Raw genomic sequence first — 20,121 nt, forward strand, 5'->3', positions numbered from 1 at the left:
TCTTTCTCTACATAAATGGCAGTTCTACTTAAAGCTGCCACTGCCTCCAGAACTATTATATTAAGATGATGAATTAGGAAATTTGCACAAGTAGCCTGGTGAGTTTGTCACTACTCAGTAATAATGAAAAAATGTGTTCTAATTTTTGAAAGGCTCTATGATGAATTTTTACTTACTGTTGATTTGTATAGGGAATTTGATGTAGTGCTTTATGAAAGATAAATGAAGCAAGATATTTGCATAAAAACTTTATCTTAAAATATTTTCTCAACTAACTGGTGGAGGGAAGATTACAAAGGTAGAACTAATCATATTTGGTAATGATTCCTAATATGTCTATAACGTATCAGGTATCTACATAGCACAGGCTCACCTGTTGTATCTTATTTGATCTGATCAATACTGATCTTATGACCCCCCAAACCAAAAGTGAAGAAATTGATGTGCTATTTCAATTCATATTACCTGATAATTCACAGCATATATGCTCTTGAATATTAAATTCAAACCATCTGTTTGCCTAAAAGCAAGTTGTTCATTTCAACATTAAGATCTATAGAGAAAAACAGACCTCACAGGATCATACTGTATTCAGACTCCTATTTCTACAAAGAAGGATCCTGAATAACCTGAAATAGCATTTTGGCTGTTTCTTTGTGAGTCATAAAAAATAGATACAAAATAGGTTTTTAAAGATTTTCAAATCCTGCTCTGCGGTTTTTCTAGAAATATGTTGGGTTTTTTGAAAATGGAAATAACATCTTTCATATCAAGATTGATTTTTCCAGAAATCTTTAAAGTTTCCAAAATTTTTAAAACTCTCTAAAGTCCTATAATTTTGGAAATACAGATTTAATTTTTAGCATTAGAAGTTCTGAAATCTCCCAGAAAAAAAGATCACCTATCACCTGCCTCCCCTTCCATACTCATCACTCTCTCACATCAATAAACAATATCTTCCTCCTTCATGTATTCCTAAATTTTGGCATCTAAACTAATGTAAAATGTTTGTACTTCTAATCCTCAAAATGGCAATTCTGACTGTCTCTTCCCTACAGGAGGAGGACTGTATATCAATGAGATTTACAACTAAATTACTTAAGTGTTTCAGCTAGTCTAAAATGTCTAGAATAAACATCTAAGATAGAAGCACATTGGTGATCTTAGGCCAAATATGTTTTGTTAGCCTTGCCCAGTGTTTTAAAAATTTTGACCCAATATTTAGACAAAAATCAGGAGCTCTACTCACACTTAGGTCCACCTTCCTGCAAGGCTCAGCTCATGCCCAATTGAGAAGGACTGAGCTCGCCCAGCCCCCACTTACAGAGGCAAAGTGAGCCCTGTTCACTGGGTGGCCTCTTACATTTACACAGGCTTCAGGGACCTGAGGCATTTGAGTGTGTAACTCCTAGTTTAAATAAAATCCAAGAAATCAATACAAAAAAGAGGGAAAAAAATGGTGTTTTTTTAATACCATGGAGAATTTTCTGAAGTTTCCTGTAAAACAAATTTCTATAAAAATAATTGCTTAGTATACTAGGGACATTATTAAGAAAATCCAGTTTCAAATCTGCAGAAGTCATATACTAACATACCCTCACACAGAAGTTGTGGAACCAAACAAGTTAATGTGTACATAACTTTTAGCTTACCTATTTCACCATCATTGTCATCATTACTATTGATTTGGCCTCCATATTAAAATCCCATTCCTGAAAAACACTGATGTCCTCCAGAGTGAAAAACACAAAAATTAAACGCTAGCATGGCATTCAAGCTGTTGGACAATATGGCCTCAACCTCCCTTCCCAGCCCCACCTCCTAACTGTTCTACCATGTAGGTATACGCTCTGCGCTCACCAACCCCACGGCACTCTTGAAACTTGCCAAGCACTTTCACCTTCCAGCCTTTGCTCCTGCTTTCTCTTCAGCCTGAATTACTCACTTTCTCAACCTAGCAGAGTAAGCTTCAAAACCAAGTAAAAGTGTCAAAATCTTTTGACAATTTTTAACAGGTGCCTCTGTCAAAAGAAATGGGCCAAATGAATCCCTCCCTCCATTAGGATGCAGTCTTCCACACCAGACTGTGAGCATCCAGGAAGGCAGAATAGTCCCTGTTCATCACTGTAGTAAGGTTTCTCGTACTAATTAGGCATTCAGTAAATACTTGTTGTATTGGATGTAACACTGATTGGCCAGGTTTCAATGCCATTCAAAAGTGCATGGGTGCAGACATGTAGTTTTATGCAGATACATGATACAAATCCAGCTCTTTGCCAATTGTTTTAACAAGTTAAAATAGTCATTTCCAATGACTAACTTATGGCATCTTAAAAATCAGTTTACACTCAAGAAAATCCAAATCTATTGATATATGAGTAATAACAAGTCATTTGCAAATAGAAAAACTAGACGAAGGGTTTAAAGAGGTAGTCCACATAAAGAAAATACATCCAACCACATTGATTATTACTTAGTAAGCATATAAACAAAGGGAGATACCATTTTTCTCTCACTAGATTGGGAAAGTTCAAAATTTTATAATACGTAATACGAGAAATGGCTTATTAAAGTCACTCACAATCTGATGACATGAATTGGGGCAACATCTTTGGAGGCCAATTTGGCAACATTTATCAAAATGATAACTATGAACATCCTGTGACCCAGCAACTCCACATTTAGGAATTTATCCAATAGATATACTCACTCATTTGAGGGGTGAGGAGAAGCTATATTTGAAGATATGTATTAAGATGAAAAGGAATTTATGAAAATTCTATATACAATCACATGAAAAATAAAATACTAATAAATTTAATAAAAGAGGGCAAGACTTGTAAACTGAAAACTACAAAACATCATTAAGAAATTAAAGAAGACCTAAATAAATGGAAAGACATCCTGTGTTCATGGATTGGAAAACTTAATTTTGTTAAGATGTCAATATTCTCCAAATTGATCTACAGATTTGATGCAATACTGATCAAAATTCTAACTGGCTTTTCGCACAACTTATGACAAGCTTATCATAAAATTCATTCTTAGGGACTCAGAAATGCAATGGACTTAGAATATGCAAACATATTTACTAAAGCAATGTTTGTGATAGAAAAGACTAGAACACAAACTATCTGCATTGCCATAGGTAACATACCCAAATGATGATATCATCATACATATGGTGATACATGCACAAAAATTGTTGGAAGGATCCACAAGAAATGATTCATAACAGTAACCTCTTGGGAGAGGGAATTATTGAATTGCTACTGCATACACTTTTGTACTGATGAATATTCGACATGTTCATAAGTTAATTTTTCATTAAAAAGTTAAGAAAATCAAATCAGACATGTGAGCATACAATATACAAAGGGTATAAAGTTACAGAAAGAAGAAAAGTAGCACAGAATCAGTGTCATAAGGATGTATGCCTTATTTGAAGTGTAAGTTTTCTATATTCCACACTTAAGTGTGAGCTCTATTTACAAAGACAATGAAATATTACCATATCTATTTTTTTGGAGTTTTAAGTATCTGTTGATTTAAGTCAGAATGAATATTTTTTTAGATCAAATTTATCCCGAATCCAATTCACATGATAAGTGCTTTGCAAACTGGGCCTTAACTGTCATCTAAAAATCTCAGCTTGGTAAAGATCAGACAATCTTATTTTTCAAAGGATGACAGTGATAGCTAGACGGACATGGTACTTGATGCTGCAGTGCAGAAAAGGACAGCCCTGCAGAATGAAGAACTGTCCCATCCACTAATGCCAATAGCGACCCTATAAACTTTAAAAGAACTGAGTGCCCAAACTCTACCCACTCCCACGGCTTGCCGCAGGCCGTGTTAAGCTCATTCTCTGTGCCTGTGTGGATTGCTCGAGCACCTCCACCTGCTCCTTCGCTTAAATAGGGTACGGCAGAGAGGCCACTGATATTCTAAGTTCCTGCAGAACACAGATCTTGTTGCCACAGCAACTTGAAGGTAAGGCTGAGCAAATATAAAAGAAAGTTAGCTGGACTCCAAGCTCCAGTGGCTAGGTTGAATTATGCAATTGCTGCATAGACAAGAAATTACACTTTTGTAATTTAAAATTGTAATAAAAAAAGATATTACAAGCAAGACAGAAATTACACTTTTGAGTAATGATACATCTTATAGCAATGAACATCAGTCCTTGAAAAAGTAGTTGTTCTGTGCTATAGGGTGTACTTCTCATTTTTATTAAGTTCTGATTTGCAATTAGATGTGGACCAAACAGATGCTTCCCCATTACTACACAATAAAAGGACATGAAATCAAAAAGATAAATTAGCAGACAATCTGAAATTTTCTGAGATTTTCACTCCTGCTTGCCTCTCATTCAAGTCATCTCTTATTGATCCCTATCATGTTAGACAAAACTAACAGTATTTTTAAACCAAGAAATAGAACCTCTGCTCTTGAAAAGGGTTTGTTTTGATTTGGGAATTTGCTTATATGAAAAAGTATTAGAGGTAAACTAGGGATTAGGATTAGGATAGAGTTAACTCAATTATTTTTAGCAAGTTTTTCCTGAGCATCTACTATGTCTCGGCCACTGTTCCAAGCAATGGCAATATAGCAGCCAGCAAAACAGATACAATATTCTACCCTAAGAGAGATTCTCTTTTGGGGGGAGGGAGATAACTAAACTAAGTGAAATATATAGTATATTAAAAGCTAATATGTCCTGTGGGGAAAAATAAGGCCTAGGACAATGAGGTGACATTTCAGCCAAGTCCTAAAGGAGGTGAGGGAATGAGTCACATACTTCTCTCAGGCAGAAAGAAGAGCGAGAGCAAAGGCCCTGAGAAGGAAGTGTGCCTAGCACAATGAGGAAGAGTCAAAAGGCCAGTGCTTTGCTGGAGAGGGAGAAGGGAGGGAAAGAGGGGCAGCAGGTGAGGTCAATGAGGTTAAGGGGCCTGGATCATGCAGGCTGAGTCCACCACTATGTGGGCTTAGGCTTTTACTCTGAGTCCAGTGGGAAACATCTCCAAAGTTTTGAGCAGAAGATTAACATGATCTGCCTTAAGTTTTTAGAGGATCATTCTGGCTGCTATGGAATGTAGGAGGCAAGGGTGGAAGCAGGGAGACTAGGTATGACGCTTTTGTAGCAAGCCAGGCAGGAGAAGATGATGTCATAGACAGGGATACCAGTATTAGACGTGGCAGGAAGTTAGCAAATAAGATTATCTGCAGGTGGGAAGGTCCCAGAAAATGGACCTAAAATTGCCTGGTCCAGTGATTTCTTCTTGCCTCAAAGCCCAACCTCAGCACACCTTAACCTATTTCACTAAAAGCTGAAAAAAGTCTTTCACTTTACTGAAAAGATCAAGGCCATCTGGCTGAGAGAGCCTTTTCCACCTCTCCTACCTTCACCTCAGTATCTGTTACTTTTTGCATTGCTTTTGTGTTTTAGAAGGAGTAAGATTTAACTGTGAACTAGAAGAAGGAAATGGACAGCAGTCAGACAGAAGGCATTAGCCTAGGTGAGAAATAATGAGGACAACAGAAATCAAGATAAGACAACATTTTCCACATGCATTTAACATGTAGGTTGGCCTGAATTCAGAAGCCAACCCACTGGAAGAGGTGAGAAGAGGAAAGCTGAAGATAACTGAGTTTTCTAGTTTAAATAGCTGTGTGTGGAGTGATGCTGTAACTGAAATGACTGGGTTGACATGAAAAGATCCACGTTGGAAAAATGAAGATAAGGAGTGCTGTATTAAAAATGCCATACCTGGATTATCCATGGAATATTCAGGTGGGGATATCTAAACTGCAGTTGGAAATATGATTTTGAAGCAGAGAGAAGAAACTGGGGCTAAAGGCAAATGGCAACATCTTTTCAAGGACTGTGAGAGCCTACAGTTCTATCACTGCTTTTGTGATTGAATGCGGTGGGGGTAGTTTCCCCAGACTGGAAGGGATCAAAGAACAGTTGTCTCTTTACCCTTAACTTACTTATATTTACCCAGCCATCTCTGATCTCAAAGTGAGTAATCACCTTAAAGAGAGAAAAACATAGGACAGCTGAGATTGCTGATCATTTTCTACCTGGGATTTTCTTTAAAAACTAAGGGTTGCCTGGGGGCCAGCTCCATGGCATAGTGGTCAAGTTTGGCATGCTCCACGTCGGTGGTCCAGGTTCGCTGTTTTAGATCCTGGACACAGACCTACATCACTCGTCAGCCATGCTGTGGTGACAACCCACATATTAAAAAAAAGTGGAGGAAGATTGGCATAGATGTTAGCTCAGAGCTAATCTTCCTCAGTAAATAAATAAATAAATATAAACTAAGGGTTGCCAAACATCAATGGAATGTCTTCTAACACCAGCTGTATGAAACCCTTGGCTAACTTTAGAATTCCCCTCCTCTTTTGATGTGTTTTATAATGACCTGTGTGGAATAATCTGAGATCTAGATTTTTTTAATATTGCAAAGTTAGCTTTACAGTTTTGGGAGGGAGTTTATTTTGAAATTCTTCATATGCCTATCTGAGCTCTGAGGCCACCATTCATCCATGTGATTCCTTCTAGTGACTCACATCCTCTTTCTCTTCACCTAATATATCCCCTCTATCCCCAAGCCCCATGCATTTTACCTACCTGGTATCGTTCCCCTCTATCCACTGCCTGACTTCAAAGGCCCATATCTCCTGTCATTCACAAATACTGAGGGCCTATGTTATGTCGTCTCTTATCCGGTCTCCAGCCTCCAGTCTCTCCTCACCCAAACCCATCCGTGATGCTGCCCCCCAGAGTACTGCAAACCTGCTCATAGTACTTCTCTCCTTAAGATCCTTCAATGGCTCCTGACAGCTGTATAAAGTCCAGATTCCTTTGCTTCACATAGCACACCAAATCCTCATGACCTGGCTCCTGTCCATCTCTCCAGCCTCACCTTCCTCTGCTTTCTCTTCTTGAAATTTACACTCAGGAAAACAAAATACTCAGAGTTCCCCAAACACAAACTGTCTCCTACCTTTCTATCTTTACACAAATTGATCCCCCCCATCATCCAACATTCATCATTCAAAGCCAGCTCTGAGAGTTCTATGCCTTCCCTAACACTCCCATACAGAACTCACAGTCTCACCTCCATCTCTGTAACTTAATTAAATTATCTATTTACCAGTTTAGAAATTCCAGGTGCCATTTAACATGCTCAACACACATCACTTGAGTCCTCTTCCCCCTGCCCCCCTCATAAATGCCCTCTCTCAGAGAGTGGCATTTCCCTTAGCTCAGAGGCCAAAGATAGAAACTTGGGCTTCATCTCATACCACAAATCCAAACTACTAAGTTCGGTGGATTGTAGTCCTAAACAGCTCCAACACCGCCCTTAGTTCAGATGCTCAGCACTTTTGTTTGGACTTCTGGTCTCTCCATCTTGTCTCATCTGATGATAACACTATCCTGTTCACAATTTGATGGTGCCATATCACCTTCTCAGCATGAACCAATCTTCAATGGGCCCCCCACCACCAACCAATCACCAAGGCCTCTCAATTTACCTCCTAAATACCACTTGACTTCCCTCTGCGTACACACCATTCCCTAGTTGAAGCTGCCATGGCCTATCATTTGGAGAGAGGATTACTGGGGTTTGACCACTTGCCTCCACTCTCGCCCCTACTCCCATGGGGTCAGGACAAAGCTCTCATTCCCAGAAGAAATGAGAGAACTTGAGAGCAGTGTTCATATTTTTTAAAATTTGCATCCCCAGGGCCAGGCACACAACAACGCACAGAACCAGTTCTGAATAAACGTTTGTTGTGTTGAACTAAGGTCTACTGGCTAACAGTAGTGCAGTGTAATACAGCACCTCATAAATAGGAATTATGACAAATGAAACATTTCCCTTGGTTCTTGGTAACAAGAATATTCAAATTAGGGGTTTTAATTGTAACAACTTGTATTTACCCACAAAAACATGATGTTCCCTGGAACAACCTCCCACTTCACAGATGTGAAGACTTTTCTACTCCAAGGAATTCAAACCCAAGCCTGCATATGCCAGGAAGGCAACAAAGCATACTAACTGGGGCATCTCTTGCCTCCAAACTCCAATCCTCAAAACTGCCATTTTTCTTAAGCAGAGGAATTTCAAAATTGTCAGATTACAATTAATTTTTAAATGAGTTCATTTTCTCCCTCTCAAACTGTATTGTCTAATGGTGTCAGAAGCGCTGGGATACAATCTGTGTGACCTTATTACTACAATCGTAATGATTTGTGTTAAAAAAGAAAATTTCTGAAGACTTTCTACCTCACAGAGCTGTTGTAGGATTCAAATGAGAAAGTTCTTGAGAAGGGATCAGAAAACATAGGCTTCTTTTACAGTGACCTGTAACCTAAATCCTTACAGGAAAAGAAAGTAGTATCAACAAAACACTAGCCTTGAACAAACCTCACTTTCTAAAACCAAGTTCTCTTACTTGGCTCACCATGCCCTTTCCTTCTGTTCACATTGGGACTTTGTCCGTATTTTTCAAAAAAGAATACCATGGCTGCCCATTCTTATCAAACTGAAAAAAGTTTTTTCACAGTTGGCAGATTGATTTTTCCACCTGGCTAAGGAAATTGTGTTTTTTGGTTTAGTTCAATTTATTAAGACTTTTTAATTTATTTGGAGGAAGGGGCTGTCTTGGATATCATTGCTTCTTTTTACTTTTCTTTTCTTTCTTCCCCTCTCCAGTTGTCTTCACTTGCATACTTTATTTCCATTATGGGTCCAGTGAAGAGATGTTGACAGAACAAAACAACAGTATGGGGGGAGACAGAAGAGGATCAGCCTGAGATTGATCTCTACTGGCATTACTTCTAGGAAGGGGAGTTTAAACAGCTGGGTTTTCTTTCTTTCTTTTATGTGAATATGTTCGTGTTAATATTTGAATTTTCATTAATAAAAGGACTGCAGATAAGGCCAATGCTCCCTTAGGCCCCACTCTCACCCACTCCTCAAAGGGCAGTATTCTCTTTTTCTACCTATTTACACACAACTTTGAAACTTCCAGGAATGTAAAACTTTACACACACGCACACACACACACTATTCCCCTTCTTAAACCCAGTGCCCAGGCTCCTGCTTCCTCCGCGTGGCCCTGCGCTCCGGTACCCGGCTCCTCTCTCCTTGCAGCCAGGGTCTCTCTGTCCTTTCTCCTTGCGCCCCAGTACCCCCTGTCCTCTCTCCTATCTCCACGGGATCCCTGTCCTCCCTCCCCGAGCCCCGGGAACCCTGGTCTTTGCTCTGCGCGCCCCCCGCCACCGCCCCAAAGGCGGGCACGGGCAGAGCGTTCGCGGTGGGCAAGCCAGGCCCTCGGCCGCTCCAGCGCCGCCTTACCCGCCGAGGATCGAAGACGCGAGTAAAGAACACCCGGCCTGGCAGCGCCATGTCTGGCATCCCGAACTTGGCCCGGAAACACGCAGAGCGCAGGGGGCGGGCCAGAAGTCACAAAGCTCCCGGGGCTGGGCGGAAACATCGCACGCCTTGTGACCCCAGGTCTGAGCCCAAGGGCGCTGCCGGGCTCTGCCTCTCCGACGCTTTTTCTGGCTCTCTTTGCCTTTGTCGTCCGGCAGTGTTTTGTAGAGCGGAGAAAGGCGGTTTCGACGTCCTTATGTGGGTGAACGAACCCCTGCGCCAGAAAATCGTTTGCAGATTGCAGAAACACGCGACATATACACACTGCCCACGGAGTGCTAATGCCTTTTACAGTAATTTGTGTCTTTTCCTTAAGTGCACGTTTAAGTTCGTGTTTGGTGTGGCGGTGAATCACACATCATCAGAATAATAATATCTTGGATTGAAAACAAAGCCTCACTTTTCCTAATGCAAAGCGGCGGAAATCTAACAAAAGCCGCACCTTTGGGAGGGCTTTGACTTTTTGCAGAACACACCGCCCCGTGTTGTCGAGAAAAGCGTCCTGCTTTTGCTTTTTCTCTCTTAAGGGGTTAATAATACATAAACTAAAAGCAAATGCTGACCTTTAGTTTATCACTCTCCATCTTAGTTTAATGTACCTGTTGACCCGCTGCATAAGCTCAGATCACATTTCTTTCTTCACTTCTAAAATGCGAATATTCATACCTAATCCAGGATTATTGTGAAGATTAAAAGAGGATGTGTGTGAAACCCCAAACTCAGGCTGACAGTGAGTGACAGAGTTTACTAAGCGCCTGCCATTTTTTAAGTGCTGAGAGAAAGAAAAAAGCAGCCCCTGACATTCAGAACATTGCCTGGCAGTCACAGGTGTAGGGGAGGAAGACATTTCCTCTACCAGCTCTGGGTTCTTCTGGCCAGAGAACGAATTAAATTCACATGAGACAGAATAACAGGAGAAAATTAAACAAAGCTTTATAACATGTACACACAGGAGAGGCTCAGGCAAACTGAGCAACTCACCAAAATGGCTGAAGCCACCACCTTAAATATCATCTTCAGCTAAAGACAAAGGAGGATGTTGGGGGAGGTTACCAGACAAGTACAGTAAACAGGAGTAAGATTATTATGCAGACTTAAGTCCTTGCCTTCCTCATTGATTAAGAGTTTCCAGACATAAGGTCATGCCCCCTTCTTCCTGGTGCAGAGAGGCAGACACCTTTACAAATGGAGATTTCCTTTACAATTGTAAATGTCTGTTAACAAAGGGTAAGTAAATTCTACTTTTCAGAGTTTCTTTCCTGTCTGCAGTTTTTTAAAAGTAACCAGCACAAAATATTCCTCATGCCAAAGAGACATATCTTGGTGTGGCCAATTGCAGTCCCCCACAGGGACAGGACCCATGGGCAGTAAGAGCTGCAGCATGGGGACAGGACCCACGGGCAGTAAAAGCTGCAATGTGTTGAGGGTTAGAGCTAAATTTATAAGGCATGGGTACGTGACTTATTTTTATTAGACAAAGGAAAGATGATGTAAAAAGTCATTGAACGGTATCAGTGCAGGAGGGGTCTGGTTATTGTGTGGTTGTATAACTTCAGATATGTATTGGGTCATATAGATCAGCATATAGGCCAGGACACCTTGGGCTTCTCTACCTGGGGCAGCCTTGATCCACATCACTATAGACTGAATATTTATGTTCCCCCCAGATTCACATGTTGAAATCCTGACCCCTAAGGTGATGGTATTAGGAGGTAGGGCCTTGGGAGGTCATTAGGTCATGAGAGTAGAGCCCTTATGATGGAGATTAGAGCCCTTGTGGAAAAGACCCCAGAGAGCTAGCTCATCCCTTTGACTACGTCAGCAGTCTGCAACCCAGAGGACAGCTCTCACCAGAACTCAATCATGCTGACACCCTGATCTCGGACTTCCAGCTTCCACAAGTATGAGCAATAATTCTAACATACTGGGGTTAGGACTTCAACAAATGAATTTGGAGGGGGCACAATTAAGCCCGTAATACTTACTCTCTCAAACTATTTTCAGACCAACTTTGGAGGCCTGCTCTGTCTTCTCAAAAAGCGATAAATAGTTCGTATTCTCTTGGTGTATGTGTTTGTGTGTAGGTGGCATCATTGGTCTTGACATCGAAACCAAAATTTCGGTGGAAATCCATCTTGTTTCCACAGCAAAGTAACAATATTAGTGTCTTAAAACAATACACATTTATTATGTCATAGTTTCTATGGGTCAAGTATCTGGGTATGGCTTACCCAGGTCCTCTGCTCAGGCTGTCACAAGACTGCAATCAAGTTGTCCACTGGGGTGTGTTTTCACTTTGAGGCTCAACTGGAGAAGAATCTGCTTCCAAGCTGTCAGCAGAATTCATTTCTTTGTGCTTATATGACTGAGAGCTGCAGCCTCTGCTAGCTATTGGCTGGAGGCCACTCGGAGCTTCTAGAGGTTGCCTGCAATTCCTTTCCATGTGGACTTCTTCAATGTGACTGCTTATTTCATCAAGCCAGCAAGGAGAATCTCTCACCTCAGGGAGCACTCAGTCTCTCTTTTAAGGACATCACCTGATTAAGTGACGCCCACCCAGAATAATCTTAATCTCCTTTTAATTATGGTGGTCCAGTGGTTAAGATTTAGCATTGTCACCACCATGGCCTGGGTTAGTTTTCTGCTCAGGAAGCCACACCACCCATCTGTTAGTCGTCATACTCTGGTGGCTGCATGCTGCTGTGATACCAAAAGCTATGCCACCCGTCTTTCAAATACCAGAAGGGTCACCCATAGCAGATAGGTTTCAGCAGAGTTCCCAGACTAAGACAGACTAGGAAGAAGAAGCTGGCCACCCACTTCCAAAATGTTGGCCATGAAAACCCTATGAATAGCAGCAAGCACTGCAAAAAAGACTAGGCAGGGTTCTGCTCTGCTATACACAGAGTTGTTAGGAATCAGAGTCAAATCAACAGCCCTAACAACGTTTTCATTAACTAAAAATTGACTGCTTTGGCACCTTAATTACATCTGCAAAATCCCTTCACCTTTGCCATATTCTATTGGCTAGAATTAAGTCGCAGGTCCCATTCATACACAAGGGGAGGGGATTACACAAGGTGTGAATACTACGTGGTGAGGATCATAGGGATCATCTTAGAATTCCGCCTACCACAACCTCTGTGCTATACATGGGGAGGAAAGGAGGTTGCAAACGTTTTAGGTAGACCCATGCTCTACCACCAGTCAGAGGGGAATAGCTATATAATACATTTAGGCAGGCTACACGCTGGGCACTCAGATTCACTGTTGGTGCTCAAGCTTGGTAAATCTTAGCAGAAAGTAGGATTTCAAAGGAACAAGCCATCTGAAGAAAATATAACTACAGAGGACTAAAAACCAAAGAGGCCTCCCCAAATGGCTGTGTAAGACCTGGGGCCCTTCTCATGATCCTGAGGGGGAAAGAGAGAGGCAGGGCTCTAAAGATGACTAAGGTTGAATTTCCCCCATAATCATGGATGGATAGATGGGGGCTAGAAATGGGACTTAAATAAAATAAGGTGATATTACTTTTACTCTTGAATATGTGGTTGAAAATTCACAGCCACTATAACTGTCTTGAATGTGACATAGAAAGAAAAGCTCATAATAAATTAAAAAAAAAAAAAAAGTTCCCAAAAACATACCATGACTTCTGCCATCCCACCTCAGGTTCAACCTTTGCATCTGGCAGACTCCTGCACCCAACAATGGCTGCTCCTAACACCCTCCCTCTCCCACCTCCCATCCCACATACACACACATACATACACCACCACCTCAGTGTGCTGCCTCCAATCCCCACCATCAGGAGTGAGCTTCAATGTCATTTTCTCAGAGAAAGTTACCTTGACTTCTGAACTAGTTTAGGTCTCCCTACTAGAGATATATCCAAGTTTAACAGTATCTGAAGCTTATACACTCTGGGGAGCCCTCTTTAAGAAGAAAAAGAATACCAAATTAGGTGCAAAAATGAATATGTATTTAGAACGTAGGAAGAAATCATAACAAAGAGAATTGTCAAAAAATTCACAATACCATAAATTTCACACAATCCAGAAAAGTAAGGTAATATGTTTAGTTGAATGCTTACGATATCGCCATTTTTACTTTTCCCTGGTATTTTTCAGCTGCATTCTCTTTGATCACCTCCTCATATTTCAAAGATTTTGTGAGCTTATTATCCATAAAGAGTTCAGGTGCTACATCACACGGCCTCACACGTACACAGATTTGCTGTTTGTAGGACTGCTACAGATTTATATCCAGCAAAAACAAAATTTCTGATAAATTCTATTGTATGTGATTCCCATCACACATACACAAAAAAGTATGGTGCGTCATAATAGCAAATACTGCATTGTCAAATATTCCTGACAGAAGAGAACTTCCATTTGACTATGCATCCATGAAACCATATTCTCTGCTTACAATTTTACACAACTGATACTAACTTCTGTGTCTATATACTTCAAACGTTTTAAACTTTGCATCTCCTTCAATCCCCATATACTTCCAGGGCTGGGCACCATAGGACACATCTATATCTCAATACTACCTCTGGCCTTGTACATACATGTCCCAGGGTGGAGAGAAAGTATATTTCTGGAAGATAGTCCTATAGCAGGACAACTACTGTTGACTTAACTCTACAGTGAAGTGACAAAAACCCCAAAATATTTCTTGGTTAATCCAAGTCAAACCTATCCCCAAGTTAACTTCCTCTTAGCAATTCCCAAAAATGCTGGTGGTCACTCCAACACCATCCAGTATGAGAGGAGGTTTGACAAGTAGAAGTAAGAATGAAAATAGTTCTTTTAACCACAAATGTTAAGATATCTTACTTTTCCAAATTTTACTGAAAAATAAATGTCCCTGGGTCCTTGGAAGGGTTGTACAAGTGAGGGGTCCTGAAGTTAATTAGCTTTAGGAAAATCCACCTCTCCCCATGGTATAGATTTTCATAAAGCACTGTATTTCTCTTTTGTAGCTCTTATTACAATTACAGTTGCATCTCTCATTTATTTATATTAGAGGGGAGGTGGGAGGAGTGTCTTTTTTATTTACCATCCTTCTATCCCCCATGTCTAGCAAATGCCTGGTACATAGTGAACTCTCAACAAATACTTGTTGAATAAATGAATGAGCACTGAGACTGTTGCCATCTTCTAAAGGCACTACCATAACTATAAATTAAAGAACTTGTGGCATTAACAGGAGCTACTAAGAAATAGATTGGGGGCATGAAAGAAAGAGGCCATTCCAAATGCAATGAGTTATTTCAATGAGGCAAGAGCCATGAGGTCTGACTTCAATGCCTGAGGACATATTATTCATGAAAGCTGATATCTCTCAACTTTTTTCTGTATGTCAGACTGTGTTCAGCACCCTATGTACACATTTCGCTAGTCCTCACAAGCACTCATGCAGTTGATAATATTACTATCCCCATTTCTCAGCCATTGTATTATACTCTTTGCTAGTGGGGTGTAGACTTGGGAGCCAGCTGCCAACATTCAGGCCCAGCTACATGTCTCACTAGATGCATAATGTTTAGCAAGTTATGAACTTTTTCTGTCTGATTTCCTTACCTGTGAAGGGCAGATATTAAGAGTGCCAATCTCACAAGGTTCTACTGAGGTTTGAATGAGATAATAATTTTAAAGCATTTAGGACAGAGCCTGGTACATACAAAACAGCCAGTAAACACTCACTATTATGCTTATAGACAATGATCAGTTGTTAACTCAGAGTTAGGGGTAACCCCCTGACATCACTATGCGATGATTTTTTTCTTTTCTCATGAAAACACAAGCTATAACTATTCAACAATTTCAACAAGGTATTACCCAGAAGATAAACTACCCCAAGGAGGAAAAAAAAGGGGGGGGGAACCTACAAAATACCTAGCTAGCTCAAACATTGTTGTCTAGAAATTACACTTAGTGCTGTTTAATATTTTTGTCAGGGGTTTCAGAAAAACCTAACATGCAGTGTCCAAAATAAGTTTACAAAGTTGTGTTTTTATGAAATTGTGGCTCACAGCTTCTGTCCCAGGGGAAGAAGTTGAAGAGGATCATCAATCCCACTCAGTTTGGTAATGTAAGGGATATGAATTAGAAATGAGACAATTCTCCCTGTTGAAAATACAGAAGAGACTCCCTCCCTTCCTTTTTTGAGAGCATTTACTTTAGAAAACTTGTCTTTCTCTTTGAAGTGTATGTAAATTATTTTTTTAAGGCTAAATAAACCCCTTGTCAGTTTTATAACCCAGGAATGTCTTTCTCTAGGAACTGGAGGCCATCTCTTGGAAACTGTAATCCTGAAGGAAGATAGCGTCCCATCTCCTAGTTTCTGTGAGTGGGTGGAAGCCTAACTTTAGAGGGCCACCTGGCTCCAACTTGCAAAACTGCCTCCTGTCATAAAGATGTGAGAAATTTATTTTTCATTTGAATAAAGGCAATTAGCTCACACCTGATCACTCCAATTACCATGTGAATTCAGGATAAATTATGTGTGACAAATGGTGCTGTCAAATCCTCTTACTTGAGGACTAGTTATTTGTGGTTTTTTTTTTTTTTTTGGGGAAGATTAGCCCTGAGCTAACTACTGCCAGTCCTCCTCTTTTTGCTGAGGAAGCCCTGGCCCTGAGCTAACATCCGTGCCCATCTTCCTCTACTTTATATGTGGGACGCCTACCACAGCATGGCGTGCCAAGCAGTGCCATGTCTGCACCCGGGATCGGAACCATCAAACCCCGGGCAGCCCAGAAGCCAGAATGTGCGAACTTAACCACTGCGCCACCAGGCCGGCCCCCTAGTTGTTGTTTATCTTGAGAATATACATGGAATGGTTTGTATCTGCTTGGCCATATAAAAGGGTGAGATTTCTTTCTGTCTTTGCAATCTCCTTAGCAGATTACCTATAATTCTGGTTTATACTTATTTAATAATAAAACTGTTTCCTTTCTCTTCTGTCTTTGTGGAGAGGCTTTCTGGAGTGGCAAGAGATTTTGTTTTTAATTATGTTTCTCCAAGAGCAACAAACCCATCAGTGAGCAAGGACTTCAGTGCCCAGCACTAAAGCCATATAGTTATACCAGCCTTGGGCCCAGATTCCTGGGGAAAGAAAGTCCTCTTCTACAAACGGCCAGAGGGTGGCTTAGTACTGTCTTGGAGAGGGAATAAAGTTACTGAGAAATGCTTTGACTGGTTTCCCTCTCATTACTGAAGAATAGCAGGAAGGCCTACCTGCAAGGGGAAATCCTGCTCACTTTAGGTGGGAGGTCCTGGACATGTGACCTGTAACATCCTTAAAGGTACAAGTTTGAGTCTGAGAAAAGGCAGCTACAGTTGATAATGTTTCTCCCTCTGGTTTTTGATCCAGTATTCACTCCCTGGGATGCACAGCACAGAGATGGCTCAAGAGTAGTGCTCCATGGACTCGATCCAGGCTGCAGCTGAAGGGATCCAAAAAGAAATGGACTGAGAAGCAGAAGACCTGATTATTGTGTTCTTGTCACAACTGCTACCAATTGGTTTTCTGTTACTGAGGATATATACTTTTATCAGCTTTATATTCTTCATCCTTAAAATTGGGGTGTTGGTGTACATTACCTCTAAAATCACTTGTGGTTCTAAAACTCTGTGATTTTACAAATAAATTAGGTTTTGCAGAATTATTATAGGCCATCTGGTGTGGTACTAAGAAGGTCGTTGTTAAATGCTGTTAAAATAAAATAACTGATAGATACATCTTTCTTTAGCTTATTAGCCCTTATGTGTCTCTGGTGTTTGACTACTTCATCTAATTTACACGTTTTAGATGATTATAAAGCTTCAGATTTTCAAAGTGCTTTGCAATTATTAATTAGCTTCATGAATGTCTTCTGGAAAGGAGGCTAACCCATGATCCCATTACATAGGCTTATTTGTTCCTATTCTGTAAAGTCAAATCTTACACTTTGCAATTTGGGACTATGGGGAATCAGAATTTGCCACCCCAAAATGTGTCTCTCTGGCTTGATTATTTTCAAGAACAAAAGACTCGGAGAGAAACTTTGACCTTCCCCCAACTGCCTAACAGAGTTTAAGATAGAAGGCCTGTCCCAGAAAGAAGCTATCCCCATAGGTAACTAGGTGTGGTAGACAGGAAGGCACCTAGCAAGGCCCATTTTTTATCAAAGTTCTCTCTCATTGTCTGTAGATGGCCCAGCAAACATTTGTTTACCAAACATTTGCTTTTCCATCTCCATGTAAATTGCCTTCCTTCCCTTAGAAGTCCCAAACTACTACCTCCAACATCCTCTGTATTTAGCTGAATATTGTATTTAAGGTGGTGGCTTCAGCCATTTTGGCAAGTTACTCAGTTTTCCTGGGTTTCTACCATGTACACCTGTTATTAAATTTGTTTGATTTTCTCCTGTTATTCTATCTCATGTCAATTTAATTCTTAGGCCAGCCAGAAGAACATAGAGGGCAGAGGAATATTCTTCCCGTACAGGGTCTTACTTACATTCTTTTATCTTTCAATTTTAAAAAAATAAATTATGGTCAAACAGCCAATTTGAGTCCAGCAATTCACTGTTTTAATCCATTAGTGATTCTAATAATGCACAGATTAACCTTATATGTATTGTTATATTTCCATGTGAAGACACACCTTGAGTCAACACTGGTTCTCCACATGTTTCTCATTCCCCCATCCCCCACCTACCTCCACAGCTCCAACATAAGTATAGGGTAGAAAGAGATGCAAAAGAGGTTCGAGGTGTTAAGTTCAACAAACACTTATGTCATGTATCCATCACTATGATAAATATTAGTGATATAAAAGTGACTTGACAGTAGTGACACAAAAATAATTTAGACATAGTGCCTACCCTCAAGGAACTAGAAAGGAAGGAAAGGACAGGAAACTAATATTTGTTTAACACCTACTATGTATAGTATAGTATCTCATTTAATGCTACCAATAATAATGCAAGGTAGCTATTATTTAAGCCCACTTATATATAAAAAGGTCTGTCATTTGTCATACTGTGGTGGCTGTGTGTTGCTCTGATGCTGAAAGCTAAACCACCAGTATTTTAAATACCAGCAGGGTCACCCATGATGGACAGGTTTCAACAGAGCTTCCAGACTAGACAGACTTAGGAAGAAGGACATGGCCACCAACCTCCAAAAGAATTGACCATGAAAACCTTATGAATAGTAGCAGTGCATTGTCTGATATAGCACCAGAAGATGAGAGGATGGCACAAAAAGACCAAGCAGGGTTCTGCTCTGCTATACACAGGGTTGCTAGGAGTCAGAATCAACTCAACAGCACTAACAACAAATACATAAGAGGAGACTGAGTTACCTTTACTGTTACCTGTGTGTGCTCTTGAGACAATTAAATTCTAACTCTATTAAACCTATGTTTTAGCTTAACATTAGTTAGAAATTAATGGCAACATTAATGAAATTTGTGAGGAAGACAAGATAATCTTTTAAATGGTTTTAAGATAAGGTGAAGGAACCAAAGAGAGAAATTGAAGATATGTAAGAGAAAGAGATAACTGATAAAGCAAAACCTTGGGGTAAATGAGAGGGGATGGGATTAAGTGAAGCACAAATTGATTAAAGACAAACTGAAGGGTCAAATCATACCCTGACACCAGAGATAAGATGGTAAGAATGAGGTACAGGTTGATATTTTAAAAGAAAAGAAGTTTGTCTTATGATGGGAATAAAAGCAGAGTAGGAGAGAAATTGTAAGGTAAACCTTGCATCAATTTCTTCAGTAAGATGTGATACCATATTCTTAGAAAGAGACAAGGAAATGACCAGATTTGAGGAGACTGGCAAAGGCATGGAATAGCTCTCCAAGGTTATAGAGAATGGACATTTTTAAAAGCAAGAAATGGAACCAATGAATCATGTTCTGTAATTCAACTGATATCAGAGTTTATGAATTTGCATTGGCTCCAGATTTTGAAAGATAGGCAGATTTTATCCAGAAGCCTCAGTCTGGAAGGTTGTTATAAGAATGACTCATGGTTGGGAGTTTGTTAGACAAGTGACTATAGAGCTGAGAGCTCTCAGAGTAAAAGTAGTTGTGAGAGCTACTTAGCACCGAGAGCTGAGCTGAGAGTAAAAGTAGTTCAAGCGACAGATCCTGGTGTCCAGCTGGAAATGAAGGAGGATAGAAGGAGACTGATAACCTGGGTAAAGTGGAGGAATCAAGTCGCTGAGACCTGGATGAGGCTCAACAGCAGGTGTAGTGGGAATGAGCATATTAGAAAGCTAGAAGACCAGGCATTTCCGGTCAGAAAGTAGGATATTATTAAAGGTGGAAAAGCTTCTGGTGATGCAAAGACCTAAAGTGTGGCCATCAGAGGTCATGTGTGTGGAGCAGAGATGAAAGTCCTGAAGTTGAGAAAGTCAAAGAAATGTGAGCTTAGTGGCTAGAATGAGTTTTACAGTTATGTCTTACAATTACTTGAGAATGATGGCAGGAGTTGAAATGGAGCAAAAAACCTCTCACATAGGTAGCAATGTCCTCACTGAGTACAGGCAAGTCATATGGACACACCTGCAATAGGTAACAGTAAGAGGAGGTATAGCGGGTGGGTAGTCACACAAAAAGATCCTGACCTAGAAGAGATTTTGAAGGCAGGAAA

At 40.4% G+C, this 20,121-nt stretch overlaps 1 protein-coding gene across 2 annotated transcripts in view; it reads right to left on the minus strand.

Annotated features, from left to right (window-relative positions):
• Nucleotides 1-9,532, minus strand: part of DECR1 (2,4-dienoyl-CoA reductase 1) — a 44,734-nt gene extending 35,202 nt beyond the window's left edge. The window contains exons 1-2 of one of the 2 annotated variants that reach the window (XM_046642237.1): nt 9,378-9,463; nt 1,653-1,722 (exon numbers count right to left, since the gene is read on the minus strand). Coding sequence is in view for 1 of the 2 variants with exons in the window: in XM_046642236.1 (XP_046498192.1) it covers nt 9,378-9,437 (60 nt within the window). In the remaining variant the exon portion in view is untranslated. Of the gene's footprint in view, nt 1-1,652; nt 1,723-9,377 lie in introns of both variants that reach the window. The other variant, XM_046642236.1, reaches the window with a different exon arrangement.
• Between the last annotated feature and the right edge of the window lie 10,589 nt (nt 9,533-20,121).

The sequence above is a fragment of the Equus quagga genome, chromosome 16 (genome assembly GCF_021613505.1).
Source record: "Equus quagga isolate Etosha38 chromosome 16, UCLA_HA_Equagga_1.0, whole genome shotgun sequence".
Classification (NCBI taxonomy): domain Eukaryota; kingdom Metazoa; phylum Chordata; class Mammalia; order Perissodactyla; family Equidae; genus Equus; species Equus quagga.